Below are 16,943 nucleotides of genomic sequence, written 5' to 3'. Positions count from 1 at the left end.
GCAAAAACAAGATTTCCAGCCTGTAAAGGGAAAAAAACTGTCTTTAATTGAACTCCTACAAATACATACAGAGTTTGTCTGCTTTGTGGTTTGATCACGTATGTTTGCCCAGCATTCACCATCCTCAAGCATGCAGGCTGTGTGCTTTGAACCCATTCTTGTTTGCACAGCTGGGGGCCCGGGGTTGAAACATAAGTGGTGCTTTAACTTAGGCTAGAACTCTTTGCAGGTGGGATGATTCAAGGAATAAAAGTGCTGCAGTGTCCTTCTCTTAAGTCCTCCCTGTCTGAGAATGGAGCAGGGCCATTTTAAAATTTGTTGGGAATGCTTGAAGTTGGGGTATGAAACTGTAAGGAGGCAGAAAGTACCCATTCAGAGACTGAACGTATTGACATGTAGATCATTGAGAAACTTGGGTTTAAAACCTTATCTGTCTGGTTGAAAGTGAAGTACGTATTTCCAAAAAGGGAATCAGCTAATCCTTCTTCCCACCACAATACACAGCTGTTTTTGCAGGAAGCTGCCTTTGAAAGTTCTTGGTTTTTTTTTTCTTTCTGCTAGATAAGATCTGAGGCTGAAGCCCCTGCTCAGCTACTGGGAGCTGTGGTGGCTCTGGATGGCTGATGTCCACATGCACGTGAGGGATACTGCAAACCATGATGGTCCCATCCCTGCCAGAGTTTTAAAAGCTTTCAGATTTTCTTTCTGTGTTTCTAGAAGCCAAACGTTTTGATTCTCTGGCTTAGAGCAGGGTCATCGACACCTTCGAGGGCTGCTAGGTTCCATGGCAGGAAACCTGGCTAAGATCCCAAACTTGTGGCTGGAGTTGAAGTTCTTGGGCCCTATAGGCAGCCTGCCATGGGGCTTAAAGTCTAGCCATGATTAAAACAGGGACTTGGCTCCACTTCTTCCTCCTGTATGGTTGGTTGCACCAGTTTGGAGCTTGAAACCAAGGCATAAATCTGTAAGGTTAAAACTAGGAAATGTTGAAATGATGCTTTCCAACAACAACAGAAGTGTCCAGAAGTTTATAGTCTCTTCTAATGTATAAAATGGTATGGTTTTCCTGGGGAATTCTCCCTGGGAAGGACTGGCTCGTTTGTACTTAAGACAGGCCAGTCTGAGTGCTTAGACAAATGGGTGACTGCACACCTAGATTGATCGCTTTTTCCAAGGGTATATTCTAGAGGGTCTTTAAACTTGAAGTCTGCCAAAACTGGAATAGGGCATTGCGTATTCTGTTTCCTCTATCTCTTTACTCCTCATTAATTTAGGCAGCAGCCTGCACTACTGCTGTGAAATAAAGCTGCTAACCAGCTGAGGCACCTCTGGTTTGATCTGCAGCGGACACTTTTCTTTTAGATTTGTTTTTTAATAGACTTCCAGTTTCTCATGTTCCTGTCACTTGTGTCCCTTGCTCCTTCTTTTCCTTGAAACTTTGCTAAAGCGCTTTGCGCCGTGGCCATTTCTTGCCATCCCTATCACAAAGGGCTGTGCTGTTCTGTTTGTGCTTATAATGTACCCAGATGGTGAATAGAATGAGTGACCACCAAGCTCATTTTCACTTGTGGGGTCAGACCTTTCTCGGCTAAATAACACAAGTGTTCCCAGCTGCTGTGCAGCTGCAGGGAGTCTGCTTTCCTTCACAAGCATTAAAAACCCTTTAATCAGTGTTTGTTGTTTGTCAGCAGTGGTGTTGAGGTGTGGAGAAAAAGAACAGATATGCTTTGTTGGCAAAGTTAACTTTATTTTGACCTCTTATCTTTCCTTTTTCTTTTCAAGTCTGAAGAAGCAGAAAGTAGTTTGGGAAGTGGTTTCTGCAAGCACCTGTGTAAATGTATTTGCTAAAGGAGGAGGTTTATGTCCTTATTCAGATACAGCATTTGACATGAAATGATGCTCTGAGAACTGCAGTGAACTCTTTAGAGCAGGGACTCAAACTGATTGGTGTTGGAACAGGGCAGGATCCTTTAATGTAAGCAAATACTGTGAAAATGTATTGTTGCCTCGTTCTAATGTTACTTATGATAATTTTATTATAGAGTCTGTGTTTAACAAATACCATTTAAATATGGTCAATTACAACATTTTCCTAGAAAATAGATTCTACCAGCTAGCTTTTGTGCGTTTTGTTATTGCTGTTTGTTTTGTTTTTGCTTCTGCTTCTAATAGTTCTTCTCCCTTGGAGGGAAGGGGAGGAGAGAAAAGGACTGATAAGCCCAGTAACACCCTTTCCAGTCCCATTTGTTTTGCATGTCATCTGATCTGAAGGAAATGAGAACACAGGTATCGAGAAGAGGCTTCGAGAAATCTCAGAGCTAAGATAACGATTTCCCTATTCTTTCTGGGTGAGGCTTTGGAATGGCTAGTGCTGCACATTTTTTTGCAGGGTTGCTTTTTCCCTGGCTGCAGAACTGCTTACATGGTGTGCCTGTGCATGTGTAGAGCACCCAGTATACCTCCACATGTGCTGATCATCTCGTTGTTTGCAAAGCCTGTTTGCATGGGAGCCCCGAGGCCGTTAGGACTTTGATTCTAGATTCAAGAGTTATAGGACAGTCTGTGTGAAAAGTCTGATACGTAATCTCCTCTCTGAAGGGAGCAGAGATTTGTGGGGGTGCTGTAGTGACGCTGGTGGGGTTGGTGGCCAGGCCTTGTGGGCAGCATGTCTGCCTTGCTCATGGCCTTCCCTGTCCCAGTCGTGCCTCCTGTTGCAGCCAAGGGCTCTCTGGGAGTTGCGTCCTGCTCACTCAGCGGGGAGGAAGGACTGGAAACAAGGAACTTGTGAATTGTAGTCCTAGCTGTGACAGTGATAGATTTGAGTGCTCTCCCATTTGTTCCCTGTCCCAAGTGGGCACACACGTTTCAGCATTCATCCAAGCGTTTTTCTGCTGTACATTGCTGAGGCTGCTAACAAAGGAGCATTCTTGGAGAGGCAAAATGCTAGAAAGAAAATATCCTGCCTGTGCTGGGGGGGGATGAGCACTCAAGATAACTGTTACCTTAAGTATCCGTGGATGGACTGTGTTGGTGATTGCTTGTGTTACATGACCACCTCTAGAAATGGTGGATAAAGAGCTGCCATTTTGTTATCTGAAAGCTGCCAAGCAGAGATGAAGGCTTAGAGCCATGGTGGAGCAGGTGTCCTGACAGAGGTGGGTTTGAGCCTTTAGCAATGCCTGCAGGGGATGCAGCCTTGCTGGCAGTTCTAGCTGCTCACGTGGACCCTGATCAGACAGGCACAATCCTGGATCCTTCTGGAAGTTAATGCAAACTTTGCTATTAAAATCTAGTTGAACAAAACAAGCACCATCTTGTGCAGCTACATAAACCATAAACTTTTTTGGCAAGGCAGGTGTGGCATCTTCAGTGCCTGGAAAGCACCTAACATGCTGTGTGGGCTCCCTGCTGTAATCCAAATTACAAATGCTAAAAAGGCTTTGATATATATATATTTTTTAGGTGGTTCTTGGCTTCATTTGGGTAGGCAAGGACTTCATAGAGACTGCATTGGGGCACTCTGCATGTTTCCTCAGGCCCTCGTAATTAATCAATGTCAAGCTGTTCCTTCTCATCCTTCTGTGAGGAGGCACCCATGGAAAGCTGTTCCATAGCCCTAGTTTCAGCTCATTTGTATTGGCTGCCTGAGAGGGGCATTGTGTTCCTCATCCATGCCCTCTCTGGGAGCAGAAGCAGTCCTGTCCCATAAGGCCCTCTGGCAAGTATTGTGGTGCAGGCAGCAGGATGCTTAGGTGAGTTTTCAATATGTTTGCGATATGATTTGATGGTGGAAAATAATGTTCTGTTTTTTGGTGCTCCTCTGGATAGCTCTGGTACATGGAACTCAGTTTCTGGTGAAAGGAGTTTGCAAAAGTGACTTCATGCTGATAGCTCAAGCCCTCAGTCATGATAAATGACAAATATGCCTATCCTTCTGAAGCAGAGTGGCTTCTGTGTTTAACTGAATGCTTAACCACAGCATGTGTACTGAGCTATGCTGTCAGGCTCTTCTGCTTTTAAAGTCTGTTTACATAGACAGCTGAAAAGCTTTGCAAGTCTGTCACAGTCTCTGACATTACACACTGGGAGGACTCTTCAGCATCACCAGTCTGCTGCCTGTTGGTGTATGTTTAGAGACACTGGGGATCTTTGCACCTCAGGAGCTACAGAAAACATGGCTGTACCAGAGTAATTTCAAGCTAACTTCTGGTAGACAAGAACTGGGCAAAAATCTGGTCCGGTTTTACAGTGTTTTTATAGTCTAGTCCAGGTCTCTATAAACCATTTAAAATTGCCTTCAGGTTTAAATTTTCCAATTTCCCATTTGGAACAGGTGTTGCCAGGTTATAGAAAGCATTGCAGAAAGGGAACAAAAACATTTAAAAAACTCTGCTGTTACAAATTTTGGCAAATCTGACAGATGAGAATTGGAAAAAAAAAGTTTGCCCCACCCAAGTTAAAACAAGTGCAGACCTTGCTTACTTTTCCCAGCTGTCAGATTTTAATAGGGTTCTTAGTAACGCATGAGTCTTCAAAAGACCCACCAGTATAGGGCTAATATGTTTTCATATGAAAATATTCAATTTCTCAATTGTTTTTCATCTTGCTTAATTGAGAGGGAGAATGAGAGCAAAGAAATTTTTTTTTAAATGTCAAAAAACAAATTTCTGAGATGCACATTGCTGGAGTGGTTAAAAACCATCCCAAACTAGGCTTCAGGCAATGTTTTTTCAGCAGCTTTAACCTCAAAGCATGGAGCAGACAGCTTTGTAGGCAACCGTAACACCAAGGTGATTATGGCAGTGACTCACACTTCCCTGTAAGGCATCCAGCTATCAACACACTTGGAGAGTGTGGCTTTGTGCATGCAAGCATGGTGTCAGTCAGTGCCCACTTGCCAGCCAGCTCCAAACTGCAGAGCTCTTAAGTGGTTTGACAGCGTGCTGGGATCGTGGTGTGTGTCAGAGAGCAGCTCTGGTTCCCTCGGGCTTGAGAGAGGCTTTAGAGATGGAGCTTAGGAAGGGGAAGTGCAAGACAGGCTTAACTTCCCATCCGTTTTCCTTGCTTAATCCTCATGGCGCTCATTTAAAGTCTGCTGTGAGCAGATAGTTGGGTTTGGGAAGAAGTGGGGATTTGACTATTTAACCACTAAACAAGGCAGTGAAAAGGGCTGCTACTGTCCTGATGAAACTCTAGGCCAGTGATGATGGAAAAACAAATAATAATCAGGGTCTTTGGGAAGACAGCATGAACTTAGGAAAGAAACCTGGTTTTGCTGCAGGCTAGTTGGAGTGCAGCTGGGAGTATAATGGTAACCCATCCCAGTTGTTGGGCTTTGCAGGGAACAAGCTGGTGGAAGGGGAGGGCTTGTCCTTATGTGCATTGTGGCTTTCACTGTCTCCAAAATATAAGGCAGAAATTAGGATGACTTCAGAGAAGGGGAACAGCAGTGATGTGGTGTGGAGAACATTAGGGTGAGCACTTGGGATGCTGGGATTTCAGTGCTGAGAGACTGATGAGAAAGGAGTGCCACATGCATGTAGAAAAATAAGCTGCATCTGCATTACATGCTCAGAAAGAAGAGACATTCAGAAAGATGGCAAATTCAGATCTTCTATGGGAAGTAGTTCTTCATGTAGTTTGCAGTTAGATTGTTAGCTGGTGACATGGGGAAGCAGCAAAATGTGGCCTTGTGAGTGTGCAGGTCTGTGCTGCTTCAGGCGGTATCTGCCAATGATATAAGTAATGCTTTAATTAATAAACAAATGAACTGGTGATCTAAAGCTGGCCACATCCATGGTTCACCTACAGGGGCCAATCTTGATAGGTTGTTTGGGTTCCTCCATCTTTGGTGATGGGTTTCTTGCACCTTTAACTAAAGTTGTCTCGTACCAGATGCTGTTTGTGTCAGGGCACTGGGCAAGCTGGGCTGATGTGACTCAGTATTGCCCTTCCCGTGTGGGTTGTGTTTGGCTTTGCACATCTTGTGTTTTCAGAGGTGAGGCAGAGTGAGTAATATTTCCCTTCTACTAAAGAAAATGGAATGGCAAAGACCCTTAAAAAATAAAAAAATGTATGTGTTTCATTTTAAGTTCCCTTCAGGCAAAGTCAGCTTTGGTAGGCGGCTTAAACTGCATTATAGACTGTATTGCTATTGTCAGAAAAACAAAGTGTGCTGTGCTGTGTTTTGGGAAGCTAAACAAAACTAATTTTTTCCTCCCACTCTCCCTCCCTTTTTTTTCTCATTCTCTTCAGTTTTTAATAAGCGACCGTGACAGAGACCCTCAGTGTAACCTGCATTGCTCCAGGTCCCAGTCCAAACCACTCTGTGCCTCCGATGGCAGAACATATGAGTCCATGTGTGACTACCAGCGAGCCAAGTGCCGGGAGTCAAGCCTGAGTGTGACACATCGTGGCCGGTGCAAAGGTAGGTGAATTTCAACCGCTTTGAGGGGGGGAATGGCAGAATGGCAGTCCTGCCCACTGACAGACTGCTTGCTTGAGTTTGTTACCATGCACTGAGAGTAAACTGATTGAAATAATGCATCAACAAGGGCATGGGTATCTGAAACTGGAATGTAGGTGACGGGGCTAAGAACTAGTGGAATTATGAATGAAAGAGGTCAAAGGAGTCAGAGACGCCCGAGAAGAAGGCCCCAAATGTGTGTCCATGGAGTAACATGAGCTGACTTGTGGAAATGCAAAACCAGATCCTCCAAGAAGAGATTTTCCTTGCTACTGCACCAGAGAGAAACTGGGATACCTTTGGGAGATAGGAGCGTGGAGTGAGGAAGAATGTGTATGCACATTAGATGATGTGCAAGCCTGAAAAAGGACCTTTTCACTATTTCTGTACTGAACTAAATAAGAAGACAGAATTCATGCATGTCTTTGTGTGTCTTCTGCCATTGCACCTTTACTTAGAAGTGAGGATATTGTCTTTCTCTCAATTCAGCATTTCTTCTGCGTAGCATAGAGATAAAGCTGCTACTTTTTATTTTAGGAATGTTGGTGTTCTGTCACACAAATGGTTTACTTCTGCAGTGAAGTGAAAAATCATCGAGTGCATTTTCTGAGAGCACAATTGACTCAGGGGGCAGATGGCACAGATGTTTTTAGCAGTTGGTTAAAGTGACAGGAGAAACTCATTAGAATCCCTGTGGAAAGATAAATGGTTGAAAAAGGCTTACTTCTATGATTTTTCTTAGCGCTGCTGGGTTGTTTTATGGCAGCTTCTCTCCTACAGCAGAGTGGCTTAAATAAAGAGAAAAGAAAACCCCAATTCCACACTGAAACTGGCACATAAACTGGCACCATTCAGTCATTTAAAACATAAGATCTGTAGTGTGGTACAGCTGTGTGCAAAAACTTCTGTTTCTGGAAATGACGAAAATGCTGATTGCAAAACTGTACAGTCTATCATGATTGCAAGGCCTCCCAGGGAAATAACTGAATTTGTTCTCTTAAGCACAGGTGAAGTATACTTTTCCTTTTTGTACACTCAGATAGCTGAAATGTTTAGCTGAAACTGCTTGTATTCTCCTTTCCCTTTTCCCATTATCCTGTTTCACTGCACAGCCACCTAATAACATGATAACGTTTGACAACAGCAAGTCTTGCTTTTAGCCCACTGTCTAACATTTCAGTGAATCTCTGGGAAGTACAAATAATCCTTTAACTATTATATTTAACTTTGCTGGTGCTGCTATAGAAAAGTACTTTATTCTTCTAGTCACGGTGGGGCTATGGCCTCTGCTTGTGCATAGAGATCATTGTTCTTGTGAATGCAGACAGCTGCAAAACAGGTGTGCTTAACTACATACAGGTCTGTATCTTGTATTCTCAATAAGGGAATAGCACCAGTAGTTCTTGAGCACATTCTACCACTTGCAGTGGAACGCTGTGTTCATGCTGAACAGCCTTTGTTCCTCCTGCGTGACGAAGGTATTCTACAGAGGAACTCCTGTAGAACTAGAAGGGATCCTGGAGGAAATTCTGGTAGACACCATATCCAAGAATATATTCTTGTGAAATTAGCAGTCTTAACTTGTGCCTCCTTCTCCAAGGAGGAAGTGGAAATCTGGTAAATAAGGAAAAGAGGAAGTACATTGTCCTGGGCCCCAGATTACCTTAGGTTTCCAACTTCATATCCTGATAACTTGAACTGTACTGTGCTAAGGCAAGCAGAATGTTTTCCATAGTGAGAACAGAGCAGAACCTTTCGGAATCAGCTTCGCTTTCTTCTCTCTCAAGAAGCCTTTAAGGGTGAAATCTTGTCATTCCTTCAGGAACTCTAACTTTTATTCACTGAAATTCATGCAGTACTAAATTATCCTAACTCCTTCCCAGCCCTTATGGACACACCAGTTCTGAAGGATTAAAAGAGTAGCTTAAAAAGATCGACCTGTGGCATCCATGACAAATGGAGCCTTGTTGATGAGATTTCAGAGAATCATTCCAGATGCGCTATGTGTAAAATACACAGCAAAGCACGTGTACCCAGATATTTGGTCAGCTGGCCTGGTAAGATCTTATGTTAAATAACAAAATTCTACAGGAATGGTGGACAAATACTAGTTAAATGAGTCTTGGCAAGCTCTCAAGATTGTTCAGTGATTTTTTTTTTAGGTATATTGGGTATCTGTGTCTTAAGCACCTAAGTTCAGTGTTAACCAGCAATTTGTAGGAACTTATTTGCCCTATTTAATTAAAAAAGGAGTTGGGGTGTATTCAGAAGGTTTCCCTTTGGGTTTATGGTGTTTGGTTTTGAAAAGTGATGGTACAGAACTTGTTCTGCAATCATAAGTCACAGTGCAGGAAGAATCTGCAAGTTACTGATGGGAATTGTAACAGAAGTCTTCAGCCTGTATTCCTGGGAGATCTTGGTGAATGCATCTTTGGCTAGAGTGCTGGAAAGGGAGATCTCATTGTGACTAGTGATATGTTGCTTGAAAAGTCCTTGTTCTTCTACCTACTGTTCTCACTGGGAGGGAAAAATTTTCCTTCTTTTTTTCTGTCCATTTACTAGATCAGTGTATTTCATCTTTGAACTTTCTTATTCCTATTGAAGGGTGGAGAAAAATAAATCCCTCTTTCTCAAAATCTGATATTTTCAATCCTTTTTCAAATTTTGACATGTTTTTAGATCTGCTCTAAATAAGGTAGGGAACAGCAGTGGTGTCTGGGTATCAAGGATGCAGCAAAGTATGCCAGCATGGAAGGAAACGTGTTGGAGACTGCAGGACTTTAGAAATGAAATGGAAAACAGTAGGGAGTGTGGAGAATGATTGACATTGTGTGAGACAGATGAGCACATTTTTGTAGCTGGCTCAGCTCCCATTTTTGCCTATTTCGTGTGAGGACGCGAATCATTGGCTGGAGAAAATGGATATGAATGTGCTGATTTCAGAATAGCTGGACTGTCTTGTGTCTGATGGGGGTCTGGCTTGTATGTGAGATGGTTACCTAATGCAACTATTAATAGTTGCTGTTTGGATCGATTTTTGCCCTTTGGGCTTTTGATAAAAACAAATCTAAATAGTTTTTAGATTTTTGTGGTTACATAGTATAGATTTGCTGCTAGCTTTCTGTAGATGCCCGAAGATGTTTTGCTTTGTATTATTAGGACCTTTAGTCTTCATACCATGATGCTGTGTTGTGTCAAAACTGCCTCTACCTGTTGAAGTGAGAGTGCTGGAATTTTTGGGACTTATTCAGGAGTGCATTGTGTATATTATGAGGGACATGGTGGTCTTGTTTGAATAAACTATTCATGGATAAGATCAGCCATGGTAACTAGCCAACTTCATTGCAAAATCCAAAATTACGTGCACCTGTAGTCTGTAGATTAGGCCCCAGATGTCAGAAACATCACGTGTAGTTCAGTCTCCTGGTTGCCAGCTATCAGCCTGAGAATGAATTTTCTTTAAAAGGCAGCTTTCTGAGCTGCAGTGAAACTGTCTTAAGCTTGAAGGCGTTTAAAACAAAATTATTAAACAGCTTGGCTTTTTGAAAGGTCATCCTGTTTTGTTTTGCTTTTCCCACCTTACTTACGGAAGGGGAGAAGGTCTTCTTTAGTCTGAGATGTAAAACTGGAATGCAGTAATGACATTCTGTTTTGTAAGCTTGGTGTTTGATAATTCTGAGAACATTTTTAAGAAAAGAGAAGAAAAAGTACATCTTATATTCGGGGTGAGCCATTTGGCAGCTACTTTTTAATGCTTGGCACTTATGTAATATTTTATATTTTATAATTAATAAAGCAAAAATAGCAAGGTGAAGTAATCCCACTGAAATCACATGTTGTTGCAAACATTATAAAAATACCAGCCTGTGGAGTGAGGATTGACAGTCATTTTTAAAAACAAATGGGTAAATGTTGATATTAAAGGCACTGTTCTTACTGGATCAGTCTGCGAAACAACAGACAAAAAAGATAGCAGCATACACACACCTCTCCCGCCTGTGCAGCAGAGATGATTATTCCAAGTCAAGACTGTAAAAGGTCTGGCACGACCCTTGGAAATCAATGAGGGAGGAGGGGAGAAATAATTACTGCCGAGTGTTTGTGAAGAGGAAAAATATTTGCCATCTTCCCTGTGCTTCTTCAGCAACAATTTCTGAAATGATGCCTCTTGAGCAAAAGGTTGAATTGTGAAAGAGGATGATGCAACAGTGATGAGCTCTTAAACTCTTTGTTGTAGTGGTGGTGTGCTACACAATGTGATCAACTGTGTGAAAGGAGAGTTTGCTATGTAAAGACCTGTTACAATTGCTAGAAAAGATAGAGACACTTCATTGTACCACGTTTATACCATCTTTTCCTTCTGTTGAGAGCTTGGTTTTGTGTGCATTAGGCAAATTGAAAAGGGATTGGAGATGACAGTTCTCTACCTGGGCTCCAAGCATCTTCATGCTAGAAGGGTACCATGAAAAGTTTGTTCCTACCATCATGGTGAAGCATGTAGTTTCAGTTATGTAGGTACTGCTGTGCATGAGGGTTAAGTGCACAAGCACTGATGTGCATGCTATGTGGAAATGCTTTACATTTCTTTTTTGTAATAATGTCCTATGTCATGCCAAGCTAGATTAGACTCCTGGGCTTGAACAGGAAATCTGCAGGTGGCGGTTAGATATTCCAGTTAACAGCATTGCCAGTGCTTCTTCTCCAGCAGAAGTAACTAGCATGTAGCTTGCAAACCTGTCCTCCAGTGGAGGTGTGCAAACAGAGTCTGACTGTCTGGTCACTTTTGCATCCAAAAATTGAAATTCCAGCCTTCATGTTATATCAAGGCTAACTTAATCAGCAAACAAACAAAATAAAACCTACTAATGCTTCTCAAAATTCAGTGTAAATTTAAGACAGTCTTTAAACTCTGTAATAATCTTAGTCTTTTTATGAGTTCATCTTAGGTCCACCTGAGATCAAAGGCTTACTTGCTGAGGGCGTTGTGCAAACCACTGGCAAACAAATTACAGTGCAAACATGGGAGTTACATAGGGTCAGTGGGGATACAAGGTCATAGGGAGGTGGGGTCTCTGGTTGTTGGTCAATGGCAGAACTGATGCAGGCCTTCTTGCTCTGTAACCCAACACTTAAGCTACAGATATCTGTGCTGAATACTTTGCTGCAAATATTGATCTTTTTTTTTCTTTTTTTTTTTTTTTTTTCCAAACAGGAAGGGGCTGATTTCCATAATTTCATAAGACTTTTTAAAATACTTACTGGGGAGTGTGTTAATGTGATACATTTAAAATGAAATTGCATAGATAATATTAGCAAACCTGAATCTTAGTCTCTTGAGTCATCAGTTGTATGAAGTTCTCATCTTGAACACTTTTTTTACACTTAAAATCTTTCAGTCTGTGGATTCCTGTGAAAAGAAAGGAGGTGCTGGTCCCTGTCAGTCCCATAGAAGCAGATGTTTGCTGTTTTCCTCCTTTACAGTCTGAAAGCAGTACTGTTAAACATTGTGCTTTTGAATGTAAACACAGAGTCAATCTATATCTATATAGGATAAATCTCCTTTTTGACCCATCAGTCAATCTTATCTGGGCCTACATTCTATAAAGGTGCACTAGAGCTGGAAGGGTTTAAGGTCATGTTACATGCAGCCGTCAGCTGAAATAAATGCAGAACTGAATTTTTAACCCCTTCAAGCTCAGCTCACAGAGTAACATTTCTTCTTGCTGGCAGATTAGGTGGTATGAGGCGGTGTAATGCATACCTAGCTATAAGCTATGGGACTAGAGGTAGAAGATGGGTTTCAGTAAACCACAGGCATCTACTTTGTCTGAATGACATGAAGGTGAAAGCTTAGCTGGTTAACTGGTTATTTTGGCATCTAGAATTGCTCTGAGAATCTTTGCTGGGGCCATCCCTGCTTTCACATTGTTCACTTCTCAGCTTAAATTATTTGGCTTATGCTCAGTTACAGGCTGTTAACAATTGAACAAACACAACTTCCTCCAGAAGGACCTTTCACTATGTAAATATTATGCATGGAAGAAGCCTTTAATGTAGATGACCGTAAATGCTGCTGCCAAGAGGAATTAGGCAGCTCTTCATTAATTGTTTCAAAGTTTGACGCTATAGATTTGTATTTGGGAGTCATCACTGCTAACTCCATTGCTGCTTTTTTAATGTGCAGATAATGGTTGTTGTTGCCTTTTTTTTTTTTTTTTCTTCCTCTCAGCTGTAATGTGCACCTGGTAGCTATGAAGAATCCAAATGGGTATTTGCAATCTAAGTGGGGTTTGCTTCTCTTCTTGTAGATGCTGGCCAAAGCAAGTGTCGGTTAGAGAGAGCTCAAGCACTGGAACAGGCAAAGAAGCCCCAGGAAGCAGTCTTCATCCCAGAATGCAATGAAGATGGATCATTCACACAGGTAAAGTTTTTACTGCCTTCCTCTTAGTGACTACAAAGGATTTACTGCTAGGATGTGAGCTAAGTGAGAATGGCAATGTGGGTACACAGCCTGATTACTAAGGTGAAGGTGCTGAAAGCTGAGGACTTTAACCAATAGGAAATTTTGATTTGGTCACTGTACCTTAAGACACATGCATATGTGATATCATTTACCTCCATTGTAGCACAGAAGCAAATCATCTAAACTGGAAGTTGCTGGGGAGACCAAGTTTTCTCTTAAGATGTGCTGAAAAGTGCATTTTAACTCAGTACAGGGTGAACCAAGCTCACTGTGCTTTTACCTGTGTTTCATCTATCTCAGCATAAGAGTGGTCTACTGAGCTTCTTCTCTCTGTATGGCACTTGTTGTTGACATACTCTTTCTTCTTATTCTTTGCCCTGTTGTGGCTTGAGGATCTAGAAAGGAAGTAATGAGAATTGTTTAGGGTTTTGATTCTTAAGTGGTTACTTGCTGGAACTAAGTGGTGTGCTGGGTTAGTAGACTGTTTCATAATGTTGCTTCTCTTGAGAAGCAGTTATCCCAAGCAGGGCTAGCAGGAGAGGCTCATTGTTTGTTGACCTTTAATATCTGTGCAAAATCAGTAGTCAATCGTGATCACTGAAAATCTTTCACAAACAATTCAACTGGGAGAGGTCCTGCAGGCTCCCAAAGAAGTTGGAATAGTTGTGGCAAAAAGAAAGTACTCTTGAAGGAAATTTGGAGAGGAAGAGTGGTCTGCTAATCGTAAAACGGTTTGTGTTGGAAGGGATCTGAAGAATCACCTAGACACCTTTCACTTTGATCAGGTTGCTCAAAGCCCCTTTGATCAGGTTGCTCACAGCTCCATCCGACCTTGCCTTGAACACTTCCAGTCATGGGACACTGCCAATGCAGGGTAGAAATGTGCAACATTATTTGGCTGTTACCATTGGCATTTTGAGTAGTGTTCTAGTGCTGACTGAACTGGATGTTAAAAATGGTTTGTGTGCTGTTCCCTGGCAGATAGGAAATGTAAGACATGTGCTCACCGTGGCAGATCTCAAAAACCTAAATTCTGCATCCTTGGTGGCTTTGTGAGCTTGGGTAAATCACGCAACATTTTGTCGTGGCTTCCCTATGTCTAGCACTGTTCTAGATATCTTGTGTCTCTGAAAAATCTGAGGATTTGGTAGTTGTTGTTTGCAAAGTCTTTGGAAGGTTTTTAAAAAATCCAAAGTAAAATCAATATTGGCTTCAAAAAGATGAGAATCTCAGAAGGCTTTGGGGCTAGTTCAAACACTTTGCAATGCCTAAGGAAAAAGGAGAGGAAAGATTTTTTTGTGATAACCCATGAAAAGTCTGTATTCCCCCTTGGCCTTACCCTCCCATTATCTGTTGCGTGGGAGTGTTTTTGTTTTGTTGTTGTGTTCTTTTTTTTCATGGTGAAGTGGGGAAAGTTTTCTCCATCGTGCCAACTCTGCATACTTCTTTGGAGCAGCATCATACTGATGTGCAGCATGGAGCATCTTCGGAAGCTGGGAGTAAGAGATACGGCCGCGGTTTCTTAAAATCTGACTGCAGTCTCAACCAATTGTTGAAATTGGATTTTGTGCAGAGTTGCTCATGTTATGTTGGCACTGGAATGGAATACTTATAAAAACCTAGCAGAGCAGCCAACTGATTGTTGCGTGTTGAACTTGGTAGTTCAAGAAGAAAGGAGTAAGGAAAGCTGACTTGTAGTGTTTGTCAGCTGTCCATCAGCCTCTTGGAGATTAGAGTAGGGGATGCAGGTGATTCTTTATAAGCTAGAATGAGGGCAAAGTTGATAAAGCTTTATTTTAGACAGGCTTAGCTGGTAGATGGGTGCTGGCATCTGGACTGTGGAGCAGTTATTGGGCCTCTTTTCTGCACATTCCCTGGCCAGTGTGGTTTGCCAGTGTTCTCAGTGGAGCAGCAGCATGAAACTGCTTAGAAAAAAATGTGTATTCTGATCTGATGGCCAAGTGATGTTTCACATTCTTCCTTTATTTAGTTCTATCTGCTGTGAACATGAAAATTCTTTTGTTTTACCTGGCACGTGGAGGAAAGCCCATGATCCTTTTGCAATTGGCATTAACTGAAATTCATATCATTCCTTGGATCTTAACGCCCTGTGTTCCACATACCTCAGGAGCAAGCTTCATGGGTTGTATTGCAACATTTAAGGTTGTTGTCCCTGCCGAAGATGTGAATGAAAAACAATGGCTGAGGAAGCTAACTGGTTTCAATCTGCATTTGAGCCAAACATTTTAGCTTCTGGTTCAAATTAATTTAACTTGATTTTAAAAGCATGATTAAAAAGTAGAATCTTAGTAAACAGCGTAAACGGTTTTGCTTCCAGCTGCTCACAAATAGATCTGGTCTGTTGGAGGTTGCTTGGACACTGCATCTCTTTAGCAGAAAATTGGCACCCCCAGGTTCTGCTCTGCAGAAGAGCTGTGTAGGCTGGTTCTTCAAGTGCCTGGGGCTGTGCAAAAGTCAGATCTGTGATGTTATTAGTTTATTCTGGTTCAGTACCCTCTGAGCATCTCCATCCAAACTCCAGAATCTCATCTGGGAAGCTTACAACATAGTTAGTGATGTTTTAGGAGGAATATCCACTAAGATCTTCAGCTTTGGATCCCTGTCCCAGTAAGAATCTAACCAGTTACACACATTTCAGCGTATACCCTGTACTTGGAGTTGCTTGGGGAAGATTTTTCAGCAATTTCATCCCTGTCGTGTAACTTTTATTGCAGACATACTTAAGGTGAAAGAAAAATTTTGATGAGAGAGGATAAAATATGCATGTGTATACATAGAATATCAGATGTCTTGCTTGACTCACAGATGTTGAGCTGAGCCTCTTCCTTGTAGATGTATACATAGCATGTAGATGTTCAGGCCAACATTGCTGTCCTTGCCATCAGACTTCAAACTATCTGTTTTTGTTTCATTATTGAGTGGAAATTCTTGCTCCCACAAGAATTTCATGGGGCAGAAGCAGTGCAGGTTTGGAAACTGCTTTTGGTAGTGCTAACAGTATGTTCACAGAACCTACTTGATCTTTACCAGATTGAGCTGTTGACTTTGTTTCATCATCATCCTCTTGATTAGAAACCAAATTGCTATGACATGTTGCACTATGAGTGAACACAGAAAACAGTGCTAAGTGAGGCTTTTTGAGGCAGCTCAAGTCTATATTTTCTAGCTCCTTGAATTTCAAGCAGAACAAAGCTGATTGAGTTTGGGGGCTGGATCTACCACACTTTGGAGGAGTCCTTAGACTCAGGAACCAGGGCATAGCCGGTCTGGTGTTCTGCCCCCTGCAGTGTGTCCTTGTGGATGCCCCATCCTTGGACGTGTTTAAGGCCAGGTTGGACGGGGTCCTGGGCAACCTGATCTGAATGTGTATGTTTGGTGGCCCTGCTAGGCAGGGGGGTTGGAACTACATGATCCTTGGGGTCCCTTCCAACCCGGGTGATTTTGTGATTCTGTGATTCTGTGTTTCTGTGTGTGTCTTACGTGCACTCCTATAGACTCCTTTCATAGCCTGCAAAATCTAGACTGAAAAGAAATATTGCCACCAGTTATATTGATGGATGTCCAATGCTCCTAGTCAGAGCTGCTTATAATGAATTTTGTGTACTGCAAGAAGGGGAGCAGCCACCTGTTAATTCCTTATTTTTCTAATTGTACCTATGCACCATGTCCATTACTTCCCTTATTCTAGGAGTCCGTGTACTTCCAAGACCTTATCAAGCTTCCCTTTTAGTACTGTTTGTACATCTAAAAATGTAATGTGGATCTTCGGTGTGGAAGAGGTGGTGGCATTGAAGGCACAACAGAATGACTGTATATAGGGACAGACCTGGTGAATTATTCTGGAAAATGCAGTAAGGCTATTTCTCCATGTTCCAGTCACTATGTGAGGAATATTACTTATATAACAAAAGCTCTTAGTGATTAATCAGTAGTAATATAAGCAGGCAGATAAAATTTGAGTTGTTCAGAACATAAGGATGCTTGTTTGATAGG

General features: G+C 42.0%; 1 protein-coding gene across 1 annotated transcript in view; it reads left to right on the top strand.

Moving 5' to 3' along the window:
• SMOC1 (SPARC related modular calcium binding 1) overlaps window positions 1-16,943 on the top strand; it is a 124,728-nt gene that overhangs the window by 34,844 nt on the left and 72,941 nt on the right. The window contains exons 2-3 of the mRNA XM_042862577.1: window positions 6,256-6,427; window positions 12,775-12,887. Of these exons, the coding sequence (XP_042718511.1) occupies window positions 6,256-6,427; window positions 12,775-12,887 (285 nt within the window). The remainder of the gene's footprint in view (window positions 1-6,255; window positions 6,428-12,774; window positions 12,888-16,943) is intronic.

Source organism: Lagopus leucura, unplaced genomic scaffold, assembly GCF_019238085.1.
Source record: "Lagopus leucura isolate 7727_CA_CO unplaced genomic scaffold, USGS_WTPT01 Super-Scaffold_1, whole genome shotgun sequence".
NCBI lineage: Eukaryota > Metazoa > Chordata > Aves > Galliformes > Phasianidae > Lagopus > Lagopus leucura.
This window is presented reverse-complemented; position numbering and strand designations above follow the sequence as displayed.